The 22,551-nt window shown below is 38.4% G+C and overlaps 1 protein-coding gene across 2 annotated transcripts; it reads left to right on the top strand.

Moving 5' to 3' along the window:
• Positions 1-216: 216 nt before the first annotated feature.
• On the top strand, positions 217-18,445 carry alkbh3 (alkB homolog 3, alpha-ketoglutarate dependent dioxygenase). 2 transcript variants are annotated; one of them, XM_032522611.1, is made up of 11 exons: positions 225-342; positions 1,213-1,298; positions 1,436-1,545; positions 1,663-1,697; positions 1,853-1,900; positions 3,766-3,869; positions 5,963-6,051; positions 6,314-6,523; positions 7,098-7,196; positions 15,308-15,452; positions 17,967-18,445. In XM_032522611.1, exons 2-10 carry the CDS (start codon positions 1,223-1,225, stop codon positions 15,404-15,406), a joined length of 870 nt encoding a protein of 289 aa, XP_032378502.1. In that variant the 5' UTR covers positions 225-342; positions 1,213-1,222; the 3' UTR covers positions 15,407-15,452; positions 17,967-18,445. The 2 variants fall into 2 exon arrangements, with proteins under 2 accessions (XP_032378501.1, XP_032378502.1); XM_032522610.1 differs by lacking the exon at positions 17,967-18,445 and having other exon boundaries at positions 217-343; positions 15,308-17,088.
• Positions 18,446-22,551: the final 4,106 nt, after the last annotated feature.

The raw sequence follows: 22,551 nt of genomic DNA, 5'->3' as shown, positions 1-22,551 counted from the left end.
GTAGGACATATTCTTGTTTTTGACTCCACTAATTTATTTGTCAGCTGTAACTAGTTACTTTGCAGATTAAGAGTGTTCATTCAACACATCGAAAATGAAATATGATTCACTGTTATAGATTCATAGGGAATATTTGAACCGCTGACTTCGACAACCCAGCCAATTAGAGACAGAAAGAGACAGAGAAAGTTGCGGAATCTATTTACTCGTCTCAGTTCCGGGTAGGATTTGTTTTTTTGTAACACACTTGCCATGGCCGTCAAAGCACAGGTGCCCTAGCTAAATGATGTAGCGTTGTCTCTTTTCTTTTTAGCTGTAGTGTTGCGTTTTAGCAGCCATTTGGGTAAGTAGCTATCTTAGTTTAAAGATTGAACATTAGTTAAGCGGATATTGTCTTAACATGGTTGTTTATCTTTAAGTAGGTTATCTAAGCTAGCATAGAGGAACAGGCTAGACTAGCTAGCTTAATGCTTGAGCTGAAATACCCGTTGACTTCAGAAATTGTCCGATAAAGTGAAGAATGGGATATATATTACTAACTAGCTAGTTCGTAGTATTATGCGACGTGTACATGTACATCTCTAAATGACAGTAAGAACAGCATAAATAATTTTCAGTGCGATGTATAGCTAACGTAGAAAATCTAGCAAGTCTTATTTTTGTCAGCAGCTCTTGGGGCAGGCTACGTTTCTTTGTTTAAATAAACAAACCGGCCAGCCAAATATCAGACAAACTACATTAAAGCTGATGCAGTGGAATACAGCATAAATTAAATGAAAGCCATTTTAAAACATATGACTTTAAAATAATAAACTAAGCGTTACAAGGCACGACAAAACTTTAAAGCAAATGCACTTATAGAAAGAAAAAAAAAAAAACAGGACATTCTCTCAATTCAGTCCTTGTCATTTGCGATAGCCCTACTGCTGCCGATATGGCATAACTCTAAATCTGGTTTTGGTTCTATCCTGTTAAGAAATGAAATTAAAAAGTAGAGAAAGATTGTCATCATTTATTGTGGAAAGACTAGACTTCCATAATTCCTCGGGAAGCTCTTGGTTTAAGAAATACTAAGTGTGACTGGGTTTCTTAGGTGAAAATATAGCACAAGTGATTAGCTTTCTGTATTTGTCTTAGTTTATGGATAATTGTCCATATATTGTCCAAATCCATACTGATGAATGCTTGGTCTTCTTCTTTGGTCACCCGCAGATGTGAAGCGATGTCAGATAAACGTCAGCGTGCCAGAGTCCAGGGCTCCTGGGCAAAGCAACTGCCAAAACCCTCCAGACCAACAGGTAATTTTAGGGTCAATCAATGAATACACTGTTTCACTGGATGCTGGATTCATGGTCCTGATAACCTGCCTGAAGTGTAGACAACTACAACTTATTGTTATAAGAATACTTCTTATTTTTTTGTTTTTTTTTACCAGGTGCAGTCCCAAACAACCAACAACCAAGAAATGTCAACCCAGCCCCTAGTGCTTGGGGATGTGGTCCACAGAAAACACCTAACACATTTGAGTTTTACCAGCCCACCAAGGTAGACGATAAATAATATAAATAAAACGTCACCGTTGAATTTTAGGATAATTAGTCCGTTAGAATGGTTTATAAGGAAGTGTTTACTCTTTCTCTTTCTGACTATTCTACATTGCAGCCAGTTAGAGATGTTCCTCCAGAGTATGTGATGGAGTAAGTAACACATTTCTGTCTTCACTGGATATACTTTATATCTGTGTTATATCTGTTTCTGTCTCTTATCTCATGGTGTTTTGCTTGTTATTTGTTTGTACACTCCCCACACGTTGGCTTACACATTTTTCATTCATTTATTTTGTTCTGGACAGGCAGGCAGGTGATCATGAGATCAGCAATGGACCATCAGGAGTGTCCAGGTTAGTACAGTGTAATTGTGTAGATGAAAGAGTTTAAAGGTCCTATGCCATGAAAATTTCACTTAATGAGGTTTTTTAACATTAATATGCGTTTCCCCAGCCTACCTATGGTCCCCCAATGGCTAGAAATGATGATAGGTGTAAACCGAGCCCTGGGTATTCTGCTCTGCCTTTGAGAAGATAAAAGCTCAGATGGACTGATCTGGAACCCTTCCCCTTATGAGGTCATAAGTGGCAAGGTTACCTCCCCTGTCTCTGCTTTGCCCGCCCAAAGAATTTGGCCCACCCATGAGAGAGAGACATGATGTCTTTCAAACAAGCAAAGTGTCAGTTGGTCAAGGCCACACCCCCAGCCTCCACCCCCCTAGCCTCCCCCCCCTTCAAGCATTCAAAGAGCACCATGTCATGGGACCTTTAAACTAAATGGAAAATAAGGGCATAAACATACCAGTGTGTTTAGTGGGGATAACACATCTGTGATTGGGTTTTAAGTCCACTAGATGGCAGTCATCACACAAGCAACAATGTAAACCGCTTTAAATGAATATCATGCCTAATGCATAACTTATGTTACCCACTATGAAACATGAAAGTTAGCCGTGTTTCTTATAGACAATGAATATGTAGTAACGTGTTATACATGTAGCATAGTGTTCCGTTTACTTTTTTAAGGCATTAAGCTCATGCTTTTATACTTAATATAGAAGACTTATATACCTAGTTCCATTATATTACAGACGAGTTGACCAAGAACAAGGAAAGAATGGCTCAGAGCTATAGGAACCTTAGAGTCACTATTCTGTGATTAATTCTGTGACTGTCACCTAGATTATTCACGTATGAGATTTGGAAAGAAGTATAAAAGGAGGAAAAGGTGAAAGATTTATATTTCAATTCCGTGGCTACAAAACACCTACAGTAATTTCTCAAGGATAGGCACGTTACTCTTTTGCTAATTTTTTGTCTTAACAATAATGAGAATTATCTTGTAGTTTATCTGGATACATGGTTGAACGTAATTTGCTCTACCAGTGTATCGCCATGTGTAACATTACATCCAGTAAAGCAACAGTGCCACAATCTGTCCCCAAAACGTCCCATTTGGATGGTAAATGCAGTAATGTTAAACTGAACATGTGCGCAGATATCCCCATACTTAAATTACATCAGTTCTTGCTCCTCTCTATGACTGCCGGCTTTACACTCTACCTTCCAGTGTAGCCTTTACGACCAACTATAAACACTTTGGATTTCCAACATGGTTGGACAACACGTCTTCAGAACTGGCTCTGATGGAGCATAAACTGATCCTAAGTCCAGCCATTTGCCAAATCGTTTTGGCTGGTTATTTTATATTTATTTTTACTCCTGATGGGTAAACAACCAGCTATGCTGCTGTTATACCAGTAAACTAAACTAAAGATTCAAGATTCCTTTGTTGTCATTCAGCAAAACACAAACATGTAAAGCATGAAGAAAGTACGAGCATGGCTCCTTTTTAAAAAAGAAGAAGAAAAAAAACACATAAAAACAGGGTAATAAATAGAGCTCTATGAATATACATTAAAACAGAATAAATAATAGTATTTGTCTATGTAGTATGATTATTTGCACACAAGCCTCTGCCAATGTATTCTTGACTATACTTTTTTTTTTCTTTGGGAATTTTAAACATGACAGAAAACGGTTTATGTCCAGACTTGAACCAGGTATTTTTGATTGCCTACCCTAAACCCATAGGCTGCCAGGGTGCCCCATTGTGGACTATCCTGTACAAACGCTAGATATATGAACTACATGCTTCATATTGGCACCTTCATTTTCTGTGTACTACGTCTGTGTGTTTTGTCTTTCCATCTGTCCAGACTGCGGCTGCTGCCTGGGTTTCTTCCCCCAGAAGAGGCTGACTGGATGTTCAGTAAGCTGTTAGCAGAGCTGCCCTGGTCCCAGAAGACCAACTACAGACAGGGTGTGTACCAGGGGCTTAAGGATAAGCAGTATAGAAGGGGTGAAATGTGAGCCTATGATGTAAGGTGGAGGGTGAACAGAGTTCCCCAACTGCAGCTGTTTTGCTCTTGGGTTCATGTCTGTTCTAGTTTTGTGATAGTGCAGTGTTGAACTTTTTCTCATGTTTGAGACATTTTTATGGTATGTATATAATTTGAAAGCACATACACAGTACAAATGTCTGCCAACACCGCAAAATTTGTTTTACTTTAACAACAAAATATGTCACATTTTCAGTGTGCATCAGGATTTGTATATTGATAGGTAGTTGTCTGGTACTCATGCTAGATTTTGTTTTCCATCCACATTAGTGGAGTATAATTTGAGAAGACAAAAGCAACAACTGCAAGAGAAGGCAAAAGCTTAATTTTGCAAAACAGCATTTTGTTTTTAAAAGGCAAGAAATAACGCACACATTGTACCCAGACAGAATATATACAGCAATCCTGTTGAACTTCAGCCAGACTTTGCCTCAGAATCAACCTCTCTCTCAGCTGGCTCTTGTCAAACTTGTGTGTTACTCTGCAATAGCTTTGTAGCGGACAAACAGCAGTATAAAGACAATTTACCAAGATGATTTCCGAACACAGATCATAAACTTGTGTCATCTCAATCCATCACTCCTGAGACTTTGTCAACAAAGTCCATGTGATGTTTAGGTTGAGGAGGAAGTAATGGGAAAAGGATGTTTGGCCCCTCACCAGTCATCTGTCCTTCATACTGTTTTGCCCTGTTTTGTTTTAAAACCCTCTTGACTCAGTTTTTCCGACCATCGCTCACAACTCTAAATTGGAGCCTGTGAGTGAGTTAAGGTTTTGTTTATCCTTTCCCCCTGATAGCATCTTTTTGATGGAAATGGTAAGGCAAATGACCACACATATTTATAAATATTAGCTCAAGAGGCCCTGAATAATTCAGCGCCATAAAAAGCAATGGCTGCTTGAGTAGTTTGTTTTGGTTTCACCATGTTCTCGTACCAGAGGTCTGGCCAAAATACACTAATGGCAGAGAATTGGTTCTTGGAAAGGATCTTGTGGTTCCCAGAGAAAGATACACCAAGAACAACAGAGGAAGAGAGAAATTTGATTTAGATGTTTACTTTACCTTCTGCTAGAAATAGATTCTGGTCCAGATGATCATTTTACATGTGGTTCATGCTGGAAAAGGAATATATTAAGAACAAAACTGTGTCAACTTTCTGCCCTAGTTATAGTTGTCATTCAGCAAAAAAGAAGCAGCTATGAAAACAGACTGGATCTATTCTCTTGAAATTGCTGTGACCCAATTACTGCTGCAATATAGAGTTGGTCCACAGCTGCTGTTTTCTATAAGGAAGATTAATGTTACAGTGTATTTAAAGCCTCCAAGGGTTGAGTATTTGATACTGGTTACTCAATAGAGTATTATGTTAAAAGACTGCAACATGCAGTACCACCATTATGGCTTTATTCTTTAAAATTCATCCATCAATAAATCCCCACCACATTCATTTTCAGATATCATCACTAAGGCTGTATATCAAACCTTAATACCTCTAAAATGGGTCTGCAGCATAGCAAGTATCAAAAATGGGTGAGACATTTTCTGATCTAAATCAGGAAACCTTTCCTTATTATATTTTATTTAGGCAGCGGTGATGCTGGCTATGGTCAGAGTTCAACCAGAGAGGCCAGTAACACACTGCTGTTCAGCTTGCTGTTAACTTAGTCTTTAGGATTAATGTATTTAACAGTTTGGCGTGTTTTTATAAAACAGGGGGGAAAAAATCCCCCAAAAATGGTATTGAAAGAAGAACTGTTTTAGCGTAAGTACTAAAACTTTTATACGTTTTTCACCAGTATTTAAAAAATCTTTCAATACTCGGCATTCATAACATCCTCTTTGTGACTGTAAGTAAGGGATTTATGGGAAATATGGTTAAAATGTTGAGAACTGTATGCAATTACCATGTACCTGGCTACAGATAAGGATAATGGATATGAAAACAGACTGGATCTATTCTCAATGCCTGGTTCTTTTGAGGTAAGGTGTATTTGTTTGTGTGTGTTGGTCCAGGTGAGGCATACGAGGAGCCCAGGCTGACTTGCTGGTATGGAGAGTTGCCCTATACATATGCTCGCTCCACCTTGGCTGCTAACACACAGGTTAGAAAACATTAATCCTCCAAACCCCCAAAACAGACAATATCAACACATTTATTTTACATTCATGTTTTTTATTTCTTAATTTTTCACTATCATGCTTTTTTTATTTAAATTTTTCTTAGACTATTTTGTTGCCTGTTGTCTTGTTTGTGTTAATGCTGTCTCTTTGTTAAAATTGTGGTTGCATGTATTTTCATTTTGATTCATAATTTTACTACATTTGTTTATCTCTCCTTTCTAAATCTCTTTTTTTGCCTCATAGTGGCATCCATTGCTGTTAGCCCTTCGCGAGGCAGTGGAGCAGGTGACCGGAGGCAGCTTCAACTCACTGCTGTGTAACCTTTATCGGGACGGCCATGACAGCATCGGCTGGCACAGTGACAATGAGGCTGGCTTGGGTACCAAGCCCACAATCGCCTCCGTCAGTCTGGGTGACACTAGAGTGTTCAGCCTCCGCAAGCAGCCTCCACCGGTGAGATGATGAGCATAGAAATTGGTGTCCATTCTTACATTCAGATTAGGTACAGCATAATACATATGTTGTTTAGATACTTAAGTATATTATCCCTCTGAACACTATATGCTGGCTTGGTAAATTTAGAAAGAAAGTCTTGTTTCATTATTTTTTTCCTCATCCAGGGCCCAGTATTCATTAAAGTGGTCTCATAAAGTATTTGATTTGACCTTCTAAAACCTGCAGACACTCTTTATGACCTTTTGCTGTTTCTCATGAGTTGGTTTGTTTGTAAGACTTGGCTCACAGTCAAGGAGGCTTTCTCCTGCCTCTACTGCACGCTACTTAATAAATCAGAACTGCTGTGCAAATCTTAATAAAAAGAAGTGACTGAGGGTGGGGGAGTGCAGAACAGCAGCCAAAGTGAAAACTGGACACTGAGGGGAAAGCTTAAGTCAGGTATTGCGTTTAGAGGCCTGTGTTTTAGTAGTTGTCTGTTATTTTAAGTGTTAAAATCATGATGTTGTGTGTGTGTGTGTGTGTGTGTGTGTTTATGTATCGTGCTTTACTGTCTTTATGTTCATGGTTTTAGGAGGAAAATGGGGACTACACTTATGTGGAGCGAATTCGGGTTCCTCTGAGTCACGGGACACTTTTGGTGATGGATGGAGCCACACAAGACGATTGGCAGGTAGGCTCCACCAATCAAATGCAAGGACCCATGCACGCAAAATGGGCACTTATAAAAACGCCAGCCTCTGAACACAAGGACGGATCAGAATCAGGCAGAAATTAAATAGACTGCTTTAGAATTGCTGTATTTCATCACAGAGAAATATAGAAAGTGAAACCGCAATGTATATGTTATGTAATATTACTTTAAGGCACTGTAACAGTAATTGGATCTAACAAAATTACATATTTACTGTCAAATTAAAGAAAACACTCCAGGAAATAATAACAACAAACTTGAAGGGCACTCAGAGAGTGACCAAGGCATGCCCTATCCCACAGGGTAAATTTTCCCAGGCGGGAACTTATTTTTCTGATAATTCCGACACCACATGATTTCAGCACAAATGCCCTTTCTCGCAATGCTAACAAAAGTGAATAGATTATATGTGTATCCGCCCAGCAGAGATGGGAAGTAACGAAGTACAAATACTTCGTTACTGTACTCAAGTAGATGTTTCTGATATTTTTACTTTACTTTACTACTTATTTTTGTGGCGACTTTTTACTTCTACTCCTTACATTTTTACACAAATATCGGTACTTTCTACTCCTTACATTTTACAAAATTGGCTCGTTACTTTAGTTTTTAATCATTTCAATGGAGTTACCGTTATTATTTTTCGCGTCATCAATACCAAATTCAATCTAATTGGACGGGAATCTACGTTGCATTTGCGCACCACTACAAGATGAATCCGGATTCGGCGGCATTCATTCGCGGTAAATCATTGCAGCTTGATGGCGGTGGCGTTAGCATTGTAGTATGGACGACGAGATATTGAAAATGAACACAACGGAGATCCCAGAGATTGGGCAGAAAAGCAGCAGACATTCCTATCACCCTTGGCCTTATCTGAAAGAGATGTTTGACATAGTAGGCATCAAGAATGACCCTGCGAATGTGCTGCAAATTGTGCCAACCAACACCATGACCTGCTGGCTTTCAAATCACCATCGAATTGTAAAAGCATATAGAGGTAAATGCATATTTTTGTTATCAAAAGCTATTTGTGGTTTGTTGTCTTTATTAAGTGTACGTTAATGGTCAGTTATATTTGTTCTCCTGCTAGCTATCAATGACCATGCCTTGGTGCTCTAGCATTTTGCTAGCAAGTAACTCAAGTGACGTTAGCTAGGTTAGCAAGCGTTCACTTTATTTGAAATTCTAATACCAGCTGGCTGATACAATATCTAACTGTGTAGCTTTATGTTACAAACTAATTCAGTAATTTTGTTTAGTGTAATAGTGCTGTAGTAACGTTTCAACGGCGTAATATAACGCTACGTTAAAAAGCAACTCCATATTGACAAAACTCTGATTTAAGCTAGCTGCTTCTTTGCGACCTTATTTTTTTAGCCTTTTTACTCTCCAGAAACATGTCGACCTGTTCAAAATGGACTCTAACATTTTTTACACAACTATGAATGCCGAGACAAGAACGTTGAGGGATGAAGAAGAAGCCCCGGTTAAACACAATAAAACAAGCCTTATCACTTTTACAAACCACCATGTTTGATTGTGGCTAGCTGTACCAAGAGGCGAGGAAAATAAAAAATTACTTGTTTTTCGATTATGGCTGTTATTGTCCCTTCGTGTAGCTGTCTGTTTTCGAGACCACTTAAGTTAACGTTACTCGGTCTTGTCTCAAATCGACTTTATTTTGGGCTAATGTTAACGTTAACGTCTCAAACCTCCCAGACGTAAGTTAGAGGACTCATGTTTTTATTTCAAGACTTTACTTTTCTTTCAAACTGTGTGTGAGCTGGTTAAGGGATGTGGGGAGAACAAGTTAAGAAACGTTACATTTGTATCTTATGACCCTTGCTTGCACTCCACAGATCAGTCAGTCAGTTCCTAGAATCAAGGATGACATCAATCCAAAGTTTGACTTTGCTAGTCATAAATAATTTGCAGATTCACACAAAAGAAAAAAACAGTAATAGCTGTCAAACAGTTGATATAACAGTGCTTTACCCATTCAGAGGTAGAGGCTACATGTACAGTGTATTGACATGTTAAGAAATAATTATGGGCTATGTATGGCTATGCTGTGATATTTTGCTAGTTGAAATTATACCAAGATATAGGTTTTAGGCCATGGTGCCTAATGTTTCACATTTCATAGTAAGTTACATCAGACAGTCTTGGCTACATCACTGAACAATTTGTTTTGTGTGTTTGTCTGTATTTTCACTCACAGAGGATGCATGTCAATCATATGGAGAGATACAGAAAGCTCACTTCAGCTGTTCAGAAAAGAAAGTCAACCCCGGATGCAGGCCCAGCACTCAAACAACCAAAGTTATGGGAAGCCAAGAGAGTGTCACAGGTCAGTGTGGATAAAGGAATCATTGACTTCGTCATTCAAGGGCTACACCCACTCAGTGTAGTTGAGCAGCAAGGATTCAGAGACCTTCTGCTTCTCCTCCAGCCCAATCTAACAATTATGTCTCGTGGCACTCTTAAAAACAAAGTGGAGAAAGCAACACAAGAAATGAAAAATAATCTGAAATTGGCCCTGAAAAAAATTGAGGTTATCGCAACCACCACAGATTGCTGGACCACACACCGACGAGGTTTTATAGGTGTCACTGCGCATTGGCTAGATAGTGCAACTCTGCAGAGGCGCTGTGCTGCCCTAGCGTGTAAACAGCTAAAAGGGTCGCATACTTTTTCTGCCCTTGCTAGTGCTCTCAACGATATACACGTGGAGTACAACATCCGAGAAAAGATTGTTTGCACAACAACTGACAATGGTTCAAATTTCATAAAGGCCTTTAGAGTCTATGGTGAGCTGGATGAAAATAACAATCCAGATACTGCACTTCAGGGTGCGAGGGAAAGTACGGGAGGAGAGAGTGATGAAGAGGAGGGGGGAGATATCACAGGTGTCGAGTTTGTTGAAGCCGGGGCAATATTGGATGAAGATAATGGCTTGGAATACCAGCTGCCAAAGCACCAACGTTGTGCATGCCACCTTCTCAACCTGATCTCCACTGCTGATGCCTTGAAAGCAAATGGAAATCCAGTGTACAAGCGGCTGTCTCGTTCAGCATTCTCCAAGTGTTCAAGTCTGTGGAGCAAAAGCTCAAGATCTACCACAGCTGCTGAAATCATAGAAGATAACTGCAAACTTCAGCTCCTGAGGCCAAATGAGACACGGTGGAACTCCCTTTTCTTTGCCGTGGAGAGGATTGTGAGAATCCTAAAGGAACAAGGAGAAGGAGCAATCACAGCTGTCTGCAGTGCGCTAAAGATACCTATGTATGTACTTACCATTTTATTTTGTAGATTTATTGACTGCAATATGAGGTAGCTTTATATTTAGATAATGTCTTGCAGTTAAGGATGGGTTTAAAATTTCTTATTGAATACTTTGATTCCCACTATGAATGAAATTCTATATTCATTAATTGTTTTTGTTTTTATTGTCAGGTTCACTCCTGTTGAGCTTGCGTTTCTGGCAGAGTATACCAAGACTATGAGCCCAATTGCAAAGGCCTTGATGTTCTCCAGGAGAGGCCATGTACAGATGGATGGTGGTACCTACATAACACTACTCCAGGCGAAGCTCCAGCACCTCTGCATTCCTCCAAGTCCTGTCGGCCTTTGATTGAAGCACTTTAGCGGGCTTGAAAACGTTTTGGACAGATGCTTACAGATCCAGAGCTAATTGCCGCTGCCATTCTCGTCCCCAAATTCAAGACCTGCTGGACAGTGTAATGTTATCCTAAAACTGGGTATGTTTCTGCAATGTTTACTTTACATTATAAATTTTAAAGTCCGCATTTGAAGTATCCCTAACGTAGTGCAAACAAATGGCAATATTTATGTAATCATTATATTTTTTGTTCAAAATAATGTTATAAACCATCTTAGAGTGTTGACATCTAATTGGTTTTTGTGTTCCATAGGCCTTGACTACATCAAAAGTCACCTGAAGGAACAAGTTGGGTGATGAAGGTGATGCGTCCCTCTTCGGAGGAGGAGGCTTTTTTTCAGCCTCAAGCACTCTAGTTCCCAAGAAAATACCAAACAGCTGGAGACCTACCTGGGGTGTCCAGTGATACAATGGATGTACTGAAGTCTTTCCCAGCAGTATGCCACCTGTCATTGAGGCTTAACACGGCACTACCTGCTTCCGCTGCCTGCGAGAGACTGTTCAGCACTGCAGGCCTGATTTTTACACCAAAAAGGGCCCGTGTTGATGCCATAAACTTTGAAAACCAGCTTCTTTTGAAGCTAAACAGAGATTTCTGGTAGTTTTGGATTCTTTCTCTATATCATGCAAACACACATTCACATTGATACCCATGTGTGTACACACACACAACACACACACACACACACACACACACACACACACACACACACACACACACACACACCACATGCTAAAAAAAGGTTCTGTTTGTTATGTTGCCTTAGAAGTTAGTTTTGAAGGGTCTTGGATGTTCATCCTACATCAAGCACACACAGACTTTGAGCTATTCTGTACATTTGATCACTTGCAGTCTCTCTCTCCATGTCCGAGATTTTTCTTTAACATTGAGCTCCTGCTCTCAATGGGAAAGCCTTTTCGTTCAAGACTTTTCCCCAGTGTAACAGAGTTTTTGTTTAGTTTGATGAAGGTGGTTGGCCAGCTATTTTATAGAGAAAAGTGTGTAATTTGTGTGCAATATACAGTATCTAAAACACTTTTTAAAATCCACTGTCCTACACACAATTAAGTTATGACACTTTAAGCATTACAGAAGGTCTGAATACCCTTGTTGCTCCCAAGTTCTTGAAGGGATTCAGACAAATCCAGTACTGCTACAGTTTGTGGGCATACATCACTTGCCATTTGACTTTTCCTATGTCATTGTCTATTTGCATATTAATAAAAAAAAAGTAATGCAATGCACATTGAATTTGTAATTTCTCCAACTTTTACAGCACTTGTAAAAATAGACATTACCCTTTTATTAGCACTCTATTTTCAAGCTTCTAGCTCAAAAGTGCATGGGCAACAAGTAGGGGAACTTAGTTAATGTCTGTTTAGTAATTCATGTTTTATCCTTTATTTTCTTTTCCCAGAAGCCATGTTTGAGCACGCACACATACATGCAGAGTCTAAATGTTAAGGGGAAGATTAAAAAAGAGAGACTGGGTCTGTGAATTCTCACAGAATCACAATTGAATTCATATCTTGCTAATGAGTCAGAATCTTATTAACCTGGAGTCCCAGTCTCTGTCACAATAATCATATATATGATGTTTTAGGCCTTTTGGCAGACATCCATTTAAAATGTAGGCAACAGCACATCAAAAGCATAAAAAGTGGTTTCTACTTTTACTTTTATACTTTAAGTAAATTTTCAAGCCCGTACTTTGTTACTTTTACTTGAGTAAAGAAGTTTAATCAGTACTTCCACTTTTACCAGAGTATTTTTTAACACAAGTATCTGTACTTCTACTTAAGTACGGAAAGTGAGTACTTTTGGCACCTCTGCCGCCCAGTGATATAAATCTACTTCACAATTTTATGAGGTCGATCTTGGCCCATGCTCCACCCTTCCACAAGTTTCAATAAAATCAGGCCTTTAGTTTTCCATAATGCTCCTGACAGACAGACATCCAAACAAACTGAGCTGGAAACATAACTCATAATATGCATACTCCTCGGTGGAGGTACAAAAAAAAAAAAAACTTTGAAAAATAACTTCACTAATTTCTGTACCCTCTGGTACCTGCCTAATTTTTTTTTAATCATTGCGGAAATAGTTGTAACACGTTGCACAAAGTTATCCTTAACTATGATTAAAACAGTAAGTGGATAAAATCTGTTTCCTCATGTAACCTTGTACATTTACATTTAGTAAATAGTCATGCATTAAAAATCTCATCTGCCTCAGCCAGGAGACTGCTCATGTTTGTTTTGTGTGTTTGTGACTGTGTGTGTGGCTAAGTCCTTCCGATTCAACACACAGAATAGACTTGTGCTCAGATTACTCCCCTGACCGACAGACAGTGAAGATGGATGGAGTGGCCCTGAAAGAATAGTAACGCGGCAGCTTAATGAGGGTCATTTGTTTTACAATCAGGGACAGCGGCCAGGTTCATAAGAGAGCATGAAAGAGGATGAAAAGTCTTTGTGTGTGTAATAGAGTGTCTGAGTGTGTCGCTGGTTTCCGTTAAAAGCATTGGGCTGTGCACGACAGTGAGATTATGTCATATTAGTTTGAATTGAATATTGACTGAATGTTTTCAGCCTTTGGAAGAATAGACAAAAGCTTCACTTGTGTGGGAAAAAGGTCATAATATTTAGCTTTAACTTTTTAAAACTTTTTACAGAATAAAGGATGCATAACACAACAGTTGTGCATAAGAGGAACATTGTGAACACTTTAAGGGATGGTACTTTAGTGTTTGAAAGGAGTTCAGATTCACCAAAGTCACACAATAACACAAAAAAACCAATCTATCGTGCTCTGCAAGGTAAAATTGTTTTTCTCAAAGGAGTCTGGTGGTTTTAAAGAGAGCATAGATGGATTTAATGGCTCGCTTCCCTGTCTGACAGCAAGATTAAGCGGTGAACATATTCTAAACAGCATACACTTGAACTGATATTGATTTTTTTTTTCTCCAATATATCCAATTTATTCCTTTAATGTCGAATTAAACAGCACCTGAATAAAAAACATATGTCTGTGAGTTTCACAAGGTGAGTCCAATGTATTTGAAATGTAAAACATTTTTGAGAGCGATACTGCTAGAAAGATAATCATAGTTGTATCGCTCGTGTTAAAACAGTCTAGCTAGTCAGGCTAACATGTAAGTGCAAATTAAAAGGAGTGAAAGAAAAACAAAGGGGAGAGTGGGAATAGTGAGGGAGTTTAAGTAAAAAGCGAGCAAGTAAAAACAACAAAAAATAAATAAATAAAAAGGGAGAAGGTCACAGGTGGTTTATGGCGACGCCTCCCTGAGTATCTCAACAAAGGTTTCATCTCTCCTTTAAAGATCTTGCCAGGGAAAGAAGATCACACTATCCATTCACTCCTTCTCTGTCACTACAGTCCTGGTGTGCCTAATAAAACCTCCTGGCTCAGCTAGAGAGTGTTGGAAGTCAGTGCTAAATATTTAGCTAAACGTGTCAATCCTGCTAAAGTACTTCTTTTGTTTGAAAAAGGATACACGGTTTATGTCTGCTTGTTCTGGACTCTCTTTCTTTTGACACTGTTGAGGATAAGCAAACCTTTCCTCTCCTATCAAGATGTAGGGGAAGGAGGAGAGTGTGAGCATATGGCAAAATTCCAGAGATAAATGAGTTTCAGCATTGTTGTGGCAAAGGGAAATACATTTGCCTTTTACCCCATATGTGAAATAGTCTTGTCTGTTGTCCCTTTTTCTGGTTGACCTGTGTATCTTGTGCAGAGGTCAACAACAAAGAACAAAAACAAGCCTATGTTTAGGAAAGTCCTGAAAATGTTAATCTTGTCTTGTGTTTTCATATCTGTTTGTTTTCTAATCTTAGAAGATAATACAACATAATCTTAGTTGCATGCGTATATGAGTCAGTGTTTTAGACAGATAACAACAGCTTCTTTTTTCTTTTTTTAACTTTACTTTTTTTTTACCACATTGATTAGACTATATTTGTGGCTGAAATCTATATATTTAAATTTTTGAATTTTGAATTGAAATTTGAGAATTATAATTGATAAATGTTGTCATTACAATGTGAATACAATTTCAAATTGCCAGTATTGACAAAAACTGCACAGCCTGCACAGATAAGAAAGGTTGACAATGTTAATGACCATAGAACAAAAATTCAAGATATTGCTGGATTTGGTAAAGCATCAAATTGGATAAGGAATCAGTAGGGTTAGAAGTTACAAAACCTGAAAAAAACAAATGACCTGACATGTTCATTCTTCAGCTGGTTACAGGTTGGATCCCTAATAGCACCCAGTGACTTGCCCATGACCTCCTAACATTAAATACAATTTTCTGGATAAAAAAACAGCACATAGATATTTGACGTGTAAATGTAAAATACGTCTTTTATCTGTCTCCACCAGCATCAAGTGGCTAAAGAGTACCATGATCGAGGCCCGCGCATCAACTTGACCTTCAGAACTATGTACCCAGAGCCAGAGGGCCGCAGGCCGGGGACCTGAGGTGCAATTCACACCCAGCCAACCATAAACTTGCCCTCAGAGTCAGGTACTTATGGCTCAGGAAACAAGTGTTTTCAAATACTGATCCACACAATGCTGGATGTGATGGTTGGAGTGTGAACAAGGCTTAAGCTATGAGATTTTGTCGTGTGTGTGTGAACGTCACTGAGTCATTTCAGCTGTTTGAAACAAGTCCTGTAAACACATCACTCAGTTACAGGCCGCAGCATGAATAACAGGGAGATTTGCTGCTCTGTCTGAATTGAACCATAATAAGACTGCAGTCATGACCGGTGTTGATTATCAGATATCAGTGTTTTCAGAGAAGCTAAACAAAAGAATGGGTGATAATCAAGGTTTACTGGCTGGATAAAACCTCAGCCCTCCATATTACTTTGACTTAATGTATTGGTTCTGCACATGAAGCTGTTTCTGTTCATTTCAGCCAATAATTCTTTGGGTTTAAATGACAAACCCCCATTTTGACCCAAATGGCATGTCATGAAAAGTGTCTTTATGAAAGACAAGGTCCCGTTGACTGTACAGCAAGTCACTGTCGATGTGACTTTTGGTGAAATGCCTAAATTTTAAATGATTTCCTGTCTTGTTTATTTTGGGGATCTTTTTTGGACAGAACATAGTTGCTATAAAAAGGAAAGGAACACTTAGGCAAATTACAGCTCCATCAGGACTGGAATTGGTTAATTTCCATGTTGAACAAGATTCCTCTAATCAGTCCCTCAAAGAAGTAGTTCAGTTGTTTGTTTGTTTTAAACCTCTAATATTAACCAGAATCGTCCAAGTTGAGCTTACACAAGCATAAACTGTAAGGTTTGATAAAGTGTAAGGTTTTTGTTAACAAAACAAGTAACATATACTGTGGATAAAAGTACTTAATAACAAGACAACAGTGCTGCGCTGCCCAGGCAACAACAGGTAACCAATGCAAATTACTTAGCAAACCCATTTTATTAATTAATTTGCAATTATTCTTTTTTGATTGAATAATTTGTTATTGTTTACAAAAAACATTGTTATTTATCAAAACACATTTTACACAATGCAAACTAAATCAAGAAAGCCATACATATGCTAGAAAACAACCTAGAGACATAAAACAAAATCTAATTCACATGGCTAGGGTTGCTATAGTGACATGTTAACAATGGCATACGGTGGTAAAGGTGCAGAAGAATCCCACAGCCATAAAAAGGACCTTTAACAGCCTGAAATAAATCTAACAAACTAAAGAAAGAGAACCACTAAACAATGTTCTTGGCAAAGTCACCAACATAATTACAACGTAAAGCGTGTAGTTTCAGATTCCTGTAGATGTTATTAAAGTTATGACTTTTTGGTTCATGCATATACCTCCTGGCAAAAGTTCTATGTTGACTTTGTTCAAACACAACAATAGTGTGTTTGATAGGACATCAATACTTACACTATTGTCATTTGGGCAGATTACCCCACTACGTTGTATGGAAAAACAACTTTGGGTTCTTTAGGTTCAACGTAATATTGACATCTAAAATTGCATAAATTGATTAAAGTATATGTCTTAAGGGGATACGCACTACTTGAAATGCACACATAATGGGATATTCTGTTTATTTTGTAACAAGAGATGCAAGAGGTGTTCTTCATTGCCGTTGTCCTGAAATAAACAATTACTTCTCTGACATCTCTTCTATTGTGTCCTATGTTCCAAAAAACTGATTTTTGTCAATTAAGCATAGAATGTCTTATTTAACACATAACTGAATTTTGAAACACTTAATTTTTAGAAGCACTAACATTGTATATGGGACAGGCAAGTTCAAACAAAATACAATGTTGTGATAGGAAATTTGTGATGAAGGTATACTGCAATAATGTTGGTAAACTACAGGGAATAATGAAAGTTTCTCTCAAGGATCTAGAGTCTAGTCTGAGTCTAGAGACATCATGTAACCATTGTTGTAACTACAGTATATCTAAAAGATGTGATAAGATTGTTTGTTTAATGGAAGACAATTCTTCATTTCATATTGGGGTTTAATTAAAATCGTGCCACAATGCAGTCAGAAAGTATTAGGACAGTTTTGTTTTTTTGTCCTTTCGGCTCTATCCAACAGATTTAAATTTAAATTGAAACAGTAAGGTGAAACTCTTACTTTTAAGGTCGCTTGAGGCTTTTTTCTTACCTTGTACGGCAGGTAGATTCTTGCGATTACAGGAGATCATGCAAAAATCCATCTTGTTAGGCTTCAAGTAATGCGTTTGTGTCCAAAATACCAGTGGTTTGGACCAATCGGTGGCCTGTGAGGAGCTACTGGCAACTACGAGTTTGGTTTAGGTAGTGTGTGACGACACAGACAGGCGACTGTTTGTTCAAAACAATAGTAATAACTGACTGGACTGGAAGCTTTCCTCAATAGAAAAAAAAATGTTTTGGCTCTTCTTCAGACTGGTTTCTTTTTTTGGTTGAAGTTAGCTCATGGTAGAAAGCTATAGACACGATGCTTCATCCAATCACCTGCCAAGTATTTTTGAAATTGCCTGCACTTTTTCCAAATAGTGTCCCATAGCGGCTGGGCAAAAAGGGGTGATCGAGTAGACAGACCAACCACAGCATCACCAGGGAAGATATCCAGCTTCTACTGATGTCTGTGGGACACAGACACTTAAGAGACAGTATTTCACCTGACAATTTTAACATTACCTAATCTACTGACAAAATTACTGTACTATGTAGATTCTATTTGATAACTACCCTTTTTGAAAGTTTTACACTCACTCTCACGCACACACACGCACTCTTAGAAGATCCCTGCATGATGTCAAAAATAGTCATGGTTCATTTGTAGCATTGTCTAAGTGTGAGAAAGTAGCCTACTGTAGCTTTTAGTGACAAGTCCCAGCAAATATGGCTGCTGCAACAAGCAAATATGGATGCTCTTATTTTTTCCCAGAATTCTGATAATCGTTTGCTTTAAGTTTTAGTTTTCTGTATAATTAACAATTTAGTTGTGGAAATAAAGGATCAAATTCAATCAAGTGTCAAATCAATGAACCCCCTCCTCCTGGGTGATTCCTGATGATATGTTATATGCTATTATATTTAGGCAATAGGTCACTGGCCGTGCAACATCAACTTGGTAGTGCAAGTCCAATCATACCCTCTGTGCAGTTTATTAATAGTTGTTTGTGTCGTATGGATTGCTCCCATCTGAAGGCTCTTCATGGCAAAACGATCCTGTGGTAGATATATATATCTAATGTTTCTTCCCGACTGCTGGAAGATGGGAAGATTGTTTTGATATTGAAGCCTCTTGTTATAATTTGTTCTAGTAGAACAAACTGTCTTGGATTGCAGGACAGTTTGTTCTAGTAGAACAAATTGTCCTGCAGTTCCAATAAAAATGTTGTAAATGGGGGTTTTAGACTAGCACAAAGAAAGGCAACAAAAAAATCAAATGGAATAAAGACTAAAGATCATTCCTTCATGATATAATTAGCTTGCTAGGGAGGAAGCTGGGGGGAAAACAGTGACTTCAGTCTTGTCCTTCATTGAGAGCCAAGATGGTTGTTCAGAGCTGTATTAGTTTGATCTGCCAGCTTAGCTGAGTGAGGTTTCTGCAGGTGTAGAGGCAATGGAGAGTAAATAAGTAGAATAACTTATGAGAACTGAGTGCTAGGTATGGAGGATATATTTTACAGAAACTCACATCCAGCTTACCCCAACCATCAAAATAAAGCCTTTATTTGCCCCAAACACTGTAGACCACTGGCTTACAAGTAATAATACTACTGCTAACCTTTTTTCTTATCCACATGGCAAAATTATTTCTCTAGAAAATGCAAATAATTACTGTTGCAATGAACATTATGGGCCAGGTTCAGATGAGTGTAAAATACAGTGACGGCACATATAATTTACATTCTAAAAAAGTGTATTTAATGTTACTGCAAGGTAAGCTCACCAAAGTGTGTACTGTTCAAACTAAACACCACCTAACACTTACAAAATACTGTAACTCACTGCAGCTTCAATTTCCAAAGTGCCTTTCCATCAGCACAGCACTTACTGTAACCATGACAACTTCTTTGGTTGCCCCATCTGACTCTTGCCTTATTTTGGTCTGCTGATGTGTTATGTCTTACTGTACATGCCAGCCATAAATCCTTCCCCAAACTGCCTGAAAAGAATTATATACCCGACACACACTACACACACTTTTCCATTATTACTGAGCAAACGGCTTAGGTTACACATGACAGAATAGTAGAGTACGTGATGTATTTTTGTATAGATAAAAGGGGATTTGTAGACTCATACTGTGTAATAGGGTCAGCAAGACCCTGTGTGTGTGTGTGTGTGTGTGTGTGTGTGTGTGTGTGTGTGTGTGTGTGTGTGTGTGTGTGTGTGTGTTGTGTGTGTGTGTGTGTGTTGTGTGTGTGTGTGTGTGTTTGTTTGTGTGGTGTTTGTGTGTGCAGAGAGAGAGAGAGAGAGAGAAGGGGGTCAGTTAATGAGGAAGACCCACAGTGAGTGCAGCAGGTTGTGTAATAGGTCCTAGGCCTTTTGTTGGTGCCGTGCAGGTAAGACATGTGCCATGCTGTGCCCGACTTTTACTGGCCCTTGTTGTTGGGCCTCCAGAGGCACCAATTGGGGACATTTTGTACCAGACGAAAACGTCACACCACTGAACAGGAAACAGGTCTGCGTTTAACATATTATTAAGTTTTGGCACAGCACCTTCTGTTCAAGTCATTGGGGCTAGCGTGTTTTATTTTTTGGAAATGTTCTGTTGCAAATCTTGCACCTGCTCACTGATCACACGTTGTTCTGGTTGATTCATAAGCAAAATAATTTTAGTAAATATAGGAAGGAAAAAAAACAAAGGTCCTTAATATTTGTTAAAAGGAGGTGATTCACAGCAACTCAACACATTATCTTTTATTGTACTGTGCTGTTTTCTATATCACATAATTTAAAGCTGCACTAATCAATATTTTTACATCGTGAATGATCAAATACTATGTCTTATATCAAAGCTGTCACTCATAAAATGTGACTCTATTTAGGATAAATAAACCTTAGATAAATTATCTAAAGGAGCATCTTAACGTCTTTAGGTTTATTGTTTCAGTTCTGCAATGTTGTGGTTCAGTCTCTCGGGTCTCATCCAGCAGGCAGCTGTTGTTATAGGAAACTCTCTAATAAACCTACAGTACCTGTATGCTGTAGCTTGTTCCGCTGCCCTGATGTGAACCAAAAAAAATATACATTTTCAAAAATATTCAGAATCAGATTGTCTTCTTGTATCTGCAAGCACTTTCCCAGCTCTGTCTTGTTATTGTTGATGTTTTCCACTCTGCCCGGAAAGGAATTTGGCATGTGACACCATGGCTAACTAACAAGCTGCTAGGCATTCCTGTGTTAGCAACTGTTTGGTTGTTGCCATCCTGACACCTGTTGAGCAGAGCAGAAAACCTTTGGGTTCACGAGAGCTGCATCAAGTCTGTGGTGGCTGCTAACTCCGTTATAGCTGTCACCGGAGCCGCTGTATGGTTACACCTTATTAGGCCTCAGTCCAGCAACGTTCCTGTCCATGCTGTTTACTTTGGCTACCTGATCTCTAGCCACCAGCCTCTGAATTCTCAGATTATCAGACCGTAAACTGTAAACTGAATAACTGTGTTTGATCACAGAGCTCTAGAAAGGTTGCGTGGCATTATAAAGTCCTGATTCACAACGATATTCAAATTAATCCAGTGGGGAATATATAACCATGTATATTAAGTACAGTTGCAACAGTGATACATAATGTTATAGTAAAGTAACAAACTGACTTGCATAATGATTTTTGATTTATGCCAGCTGTTTGATCATGTTGAGCCTATGTTTGAATACGGCACAATGTGTTGAAAATACTGTAGAATAATCAGCCTCTGAACTGTTGAATTGGACTTTCATACCTATACATGAGTATTTCTTGATATTAAAATATCACATTTTTATGTAACCAGTGAAAAGACCATTTAGCTTGAATTGAGAATATTTAGAATTGCCTAAGATCTGTAGTGTGCTGGTAAATCTGCAGTGTCACATAGGAAGTAAGTGATGCATTTTTTATGAGCCACACTAGTCGTTTCACCACTTGTCCAGACTGAAATATTTGAACAAATATGACGTGAATTGTCATGAAATGTTGTACAGACAGACAGGATTCCCTGAGGTTGTATCCTAATGACTTTGTCAACTCCTTGAGTTTTCCTCTCGCACCATCATGCAGTTCAGATTATAGCTTTTTTTTAGTGAAATGTCTTGAAAACTGGATTGCCCTGAAATGTGGTACAGACATGCATCTCCCCTTTAGGATGAATTGTAATAATTTTAATGTTTCTTTCTGTGCATCACCAGATCATAATAGGTTTGTGAAAATGAAATACCTGCAAAACTAGCAACATTACTATCAGCCTCAGCTGTACTTTTGTGTTTTGTGATAATTAACAAAAGAATTGCATGCTAAAACACTAAACTAAGATCGTGAACATGCTAAATCACGACAAATCTCAACAGTTAGCATGTTGAGATTGTCATTTTGAGCATGTTAGCATTAAGCTAAAGTACAACAGTGCATTTCTCAATCCACCATTATCTTTGATGTCAAAAAATGCAGCATGCTGGAGTTTTTAATTTATCATCCAGCGTGTCGCTATTATGGCAAGTTATCTATCACAGAGAGCTTTAATCTCCCTTAACTTTTTATTGGTTAAAACCTGAACAGTGTAAAGGGATAGTTAAGTATGGCAGAGAAAAGCAGAAATTATATATTATCAAATGTCACAACCTGAAGCCTCTTGTCCTAATTACTGAATTTGCTACCATTAGTAACACTTTTTCATGGTTTCTACTTTGTTTTGCTTAAAATATGCCACATATCACAGTTTAATAGTTAAATAACAGTTGCCCATTACAGGAGAATGTTGTGGTTGTGGTGAATGTTGTTTTGCTTGTATGCAGTGCAGCAAATCCATATATCTTTCTTGGTAGAGCTAAAACCTAAAGAACACATTGTCAAAAAGTTAAACGGCAGTGTCCATTTAGAGTCTGTGAGATTTACTCATATTTTCGTGTGTGTGTGTGTGTGTGTGTGTGT

This window comes from Etheostoma spectabile, chromosome 8 (genome assembly GCF_008692095.1).
Source record: "Etheostoma spectabile isolate EspeVRDwgs_2016 chromosome 8, UIUC_Espe_1.0, whole genome shotgun sequence".
NCBI lineage: Eukaryota > Metazoa > Chordata > Actinopteri > Perciformes > Percidae > Etheostoma > Etheostoma spectabile.
The sequence above is the reverse complement of the archived record's forward strand: the minus strand, read 5'-3'. Positions and strand labels throughout refer to the sequence as shown.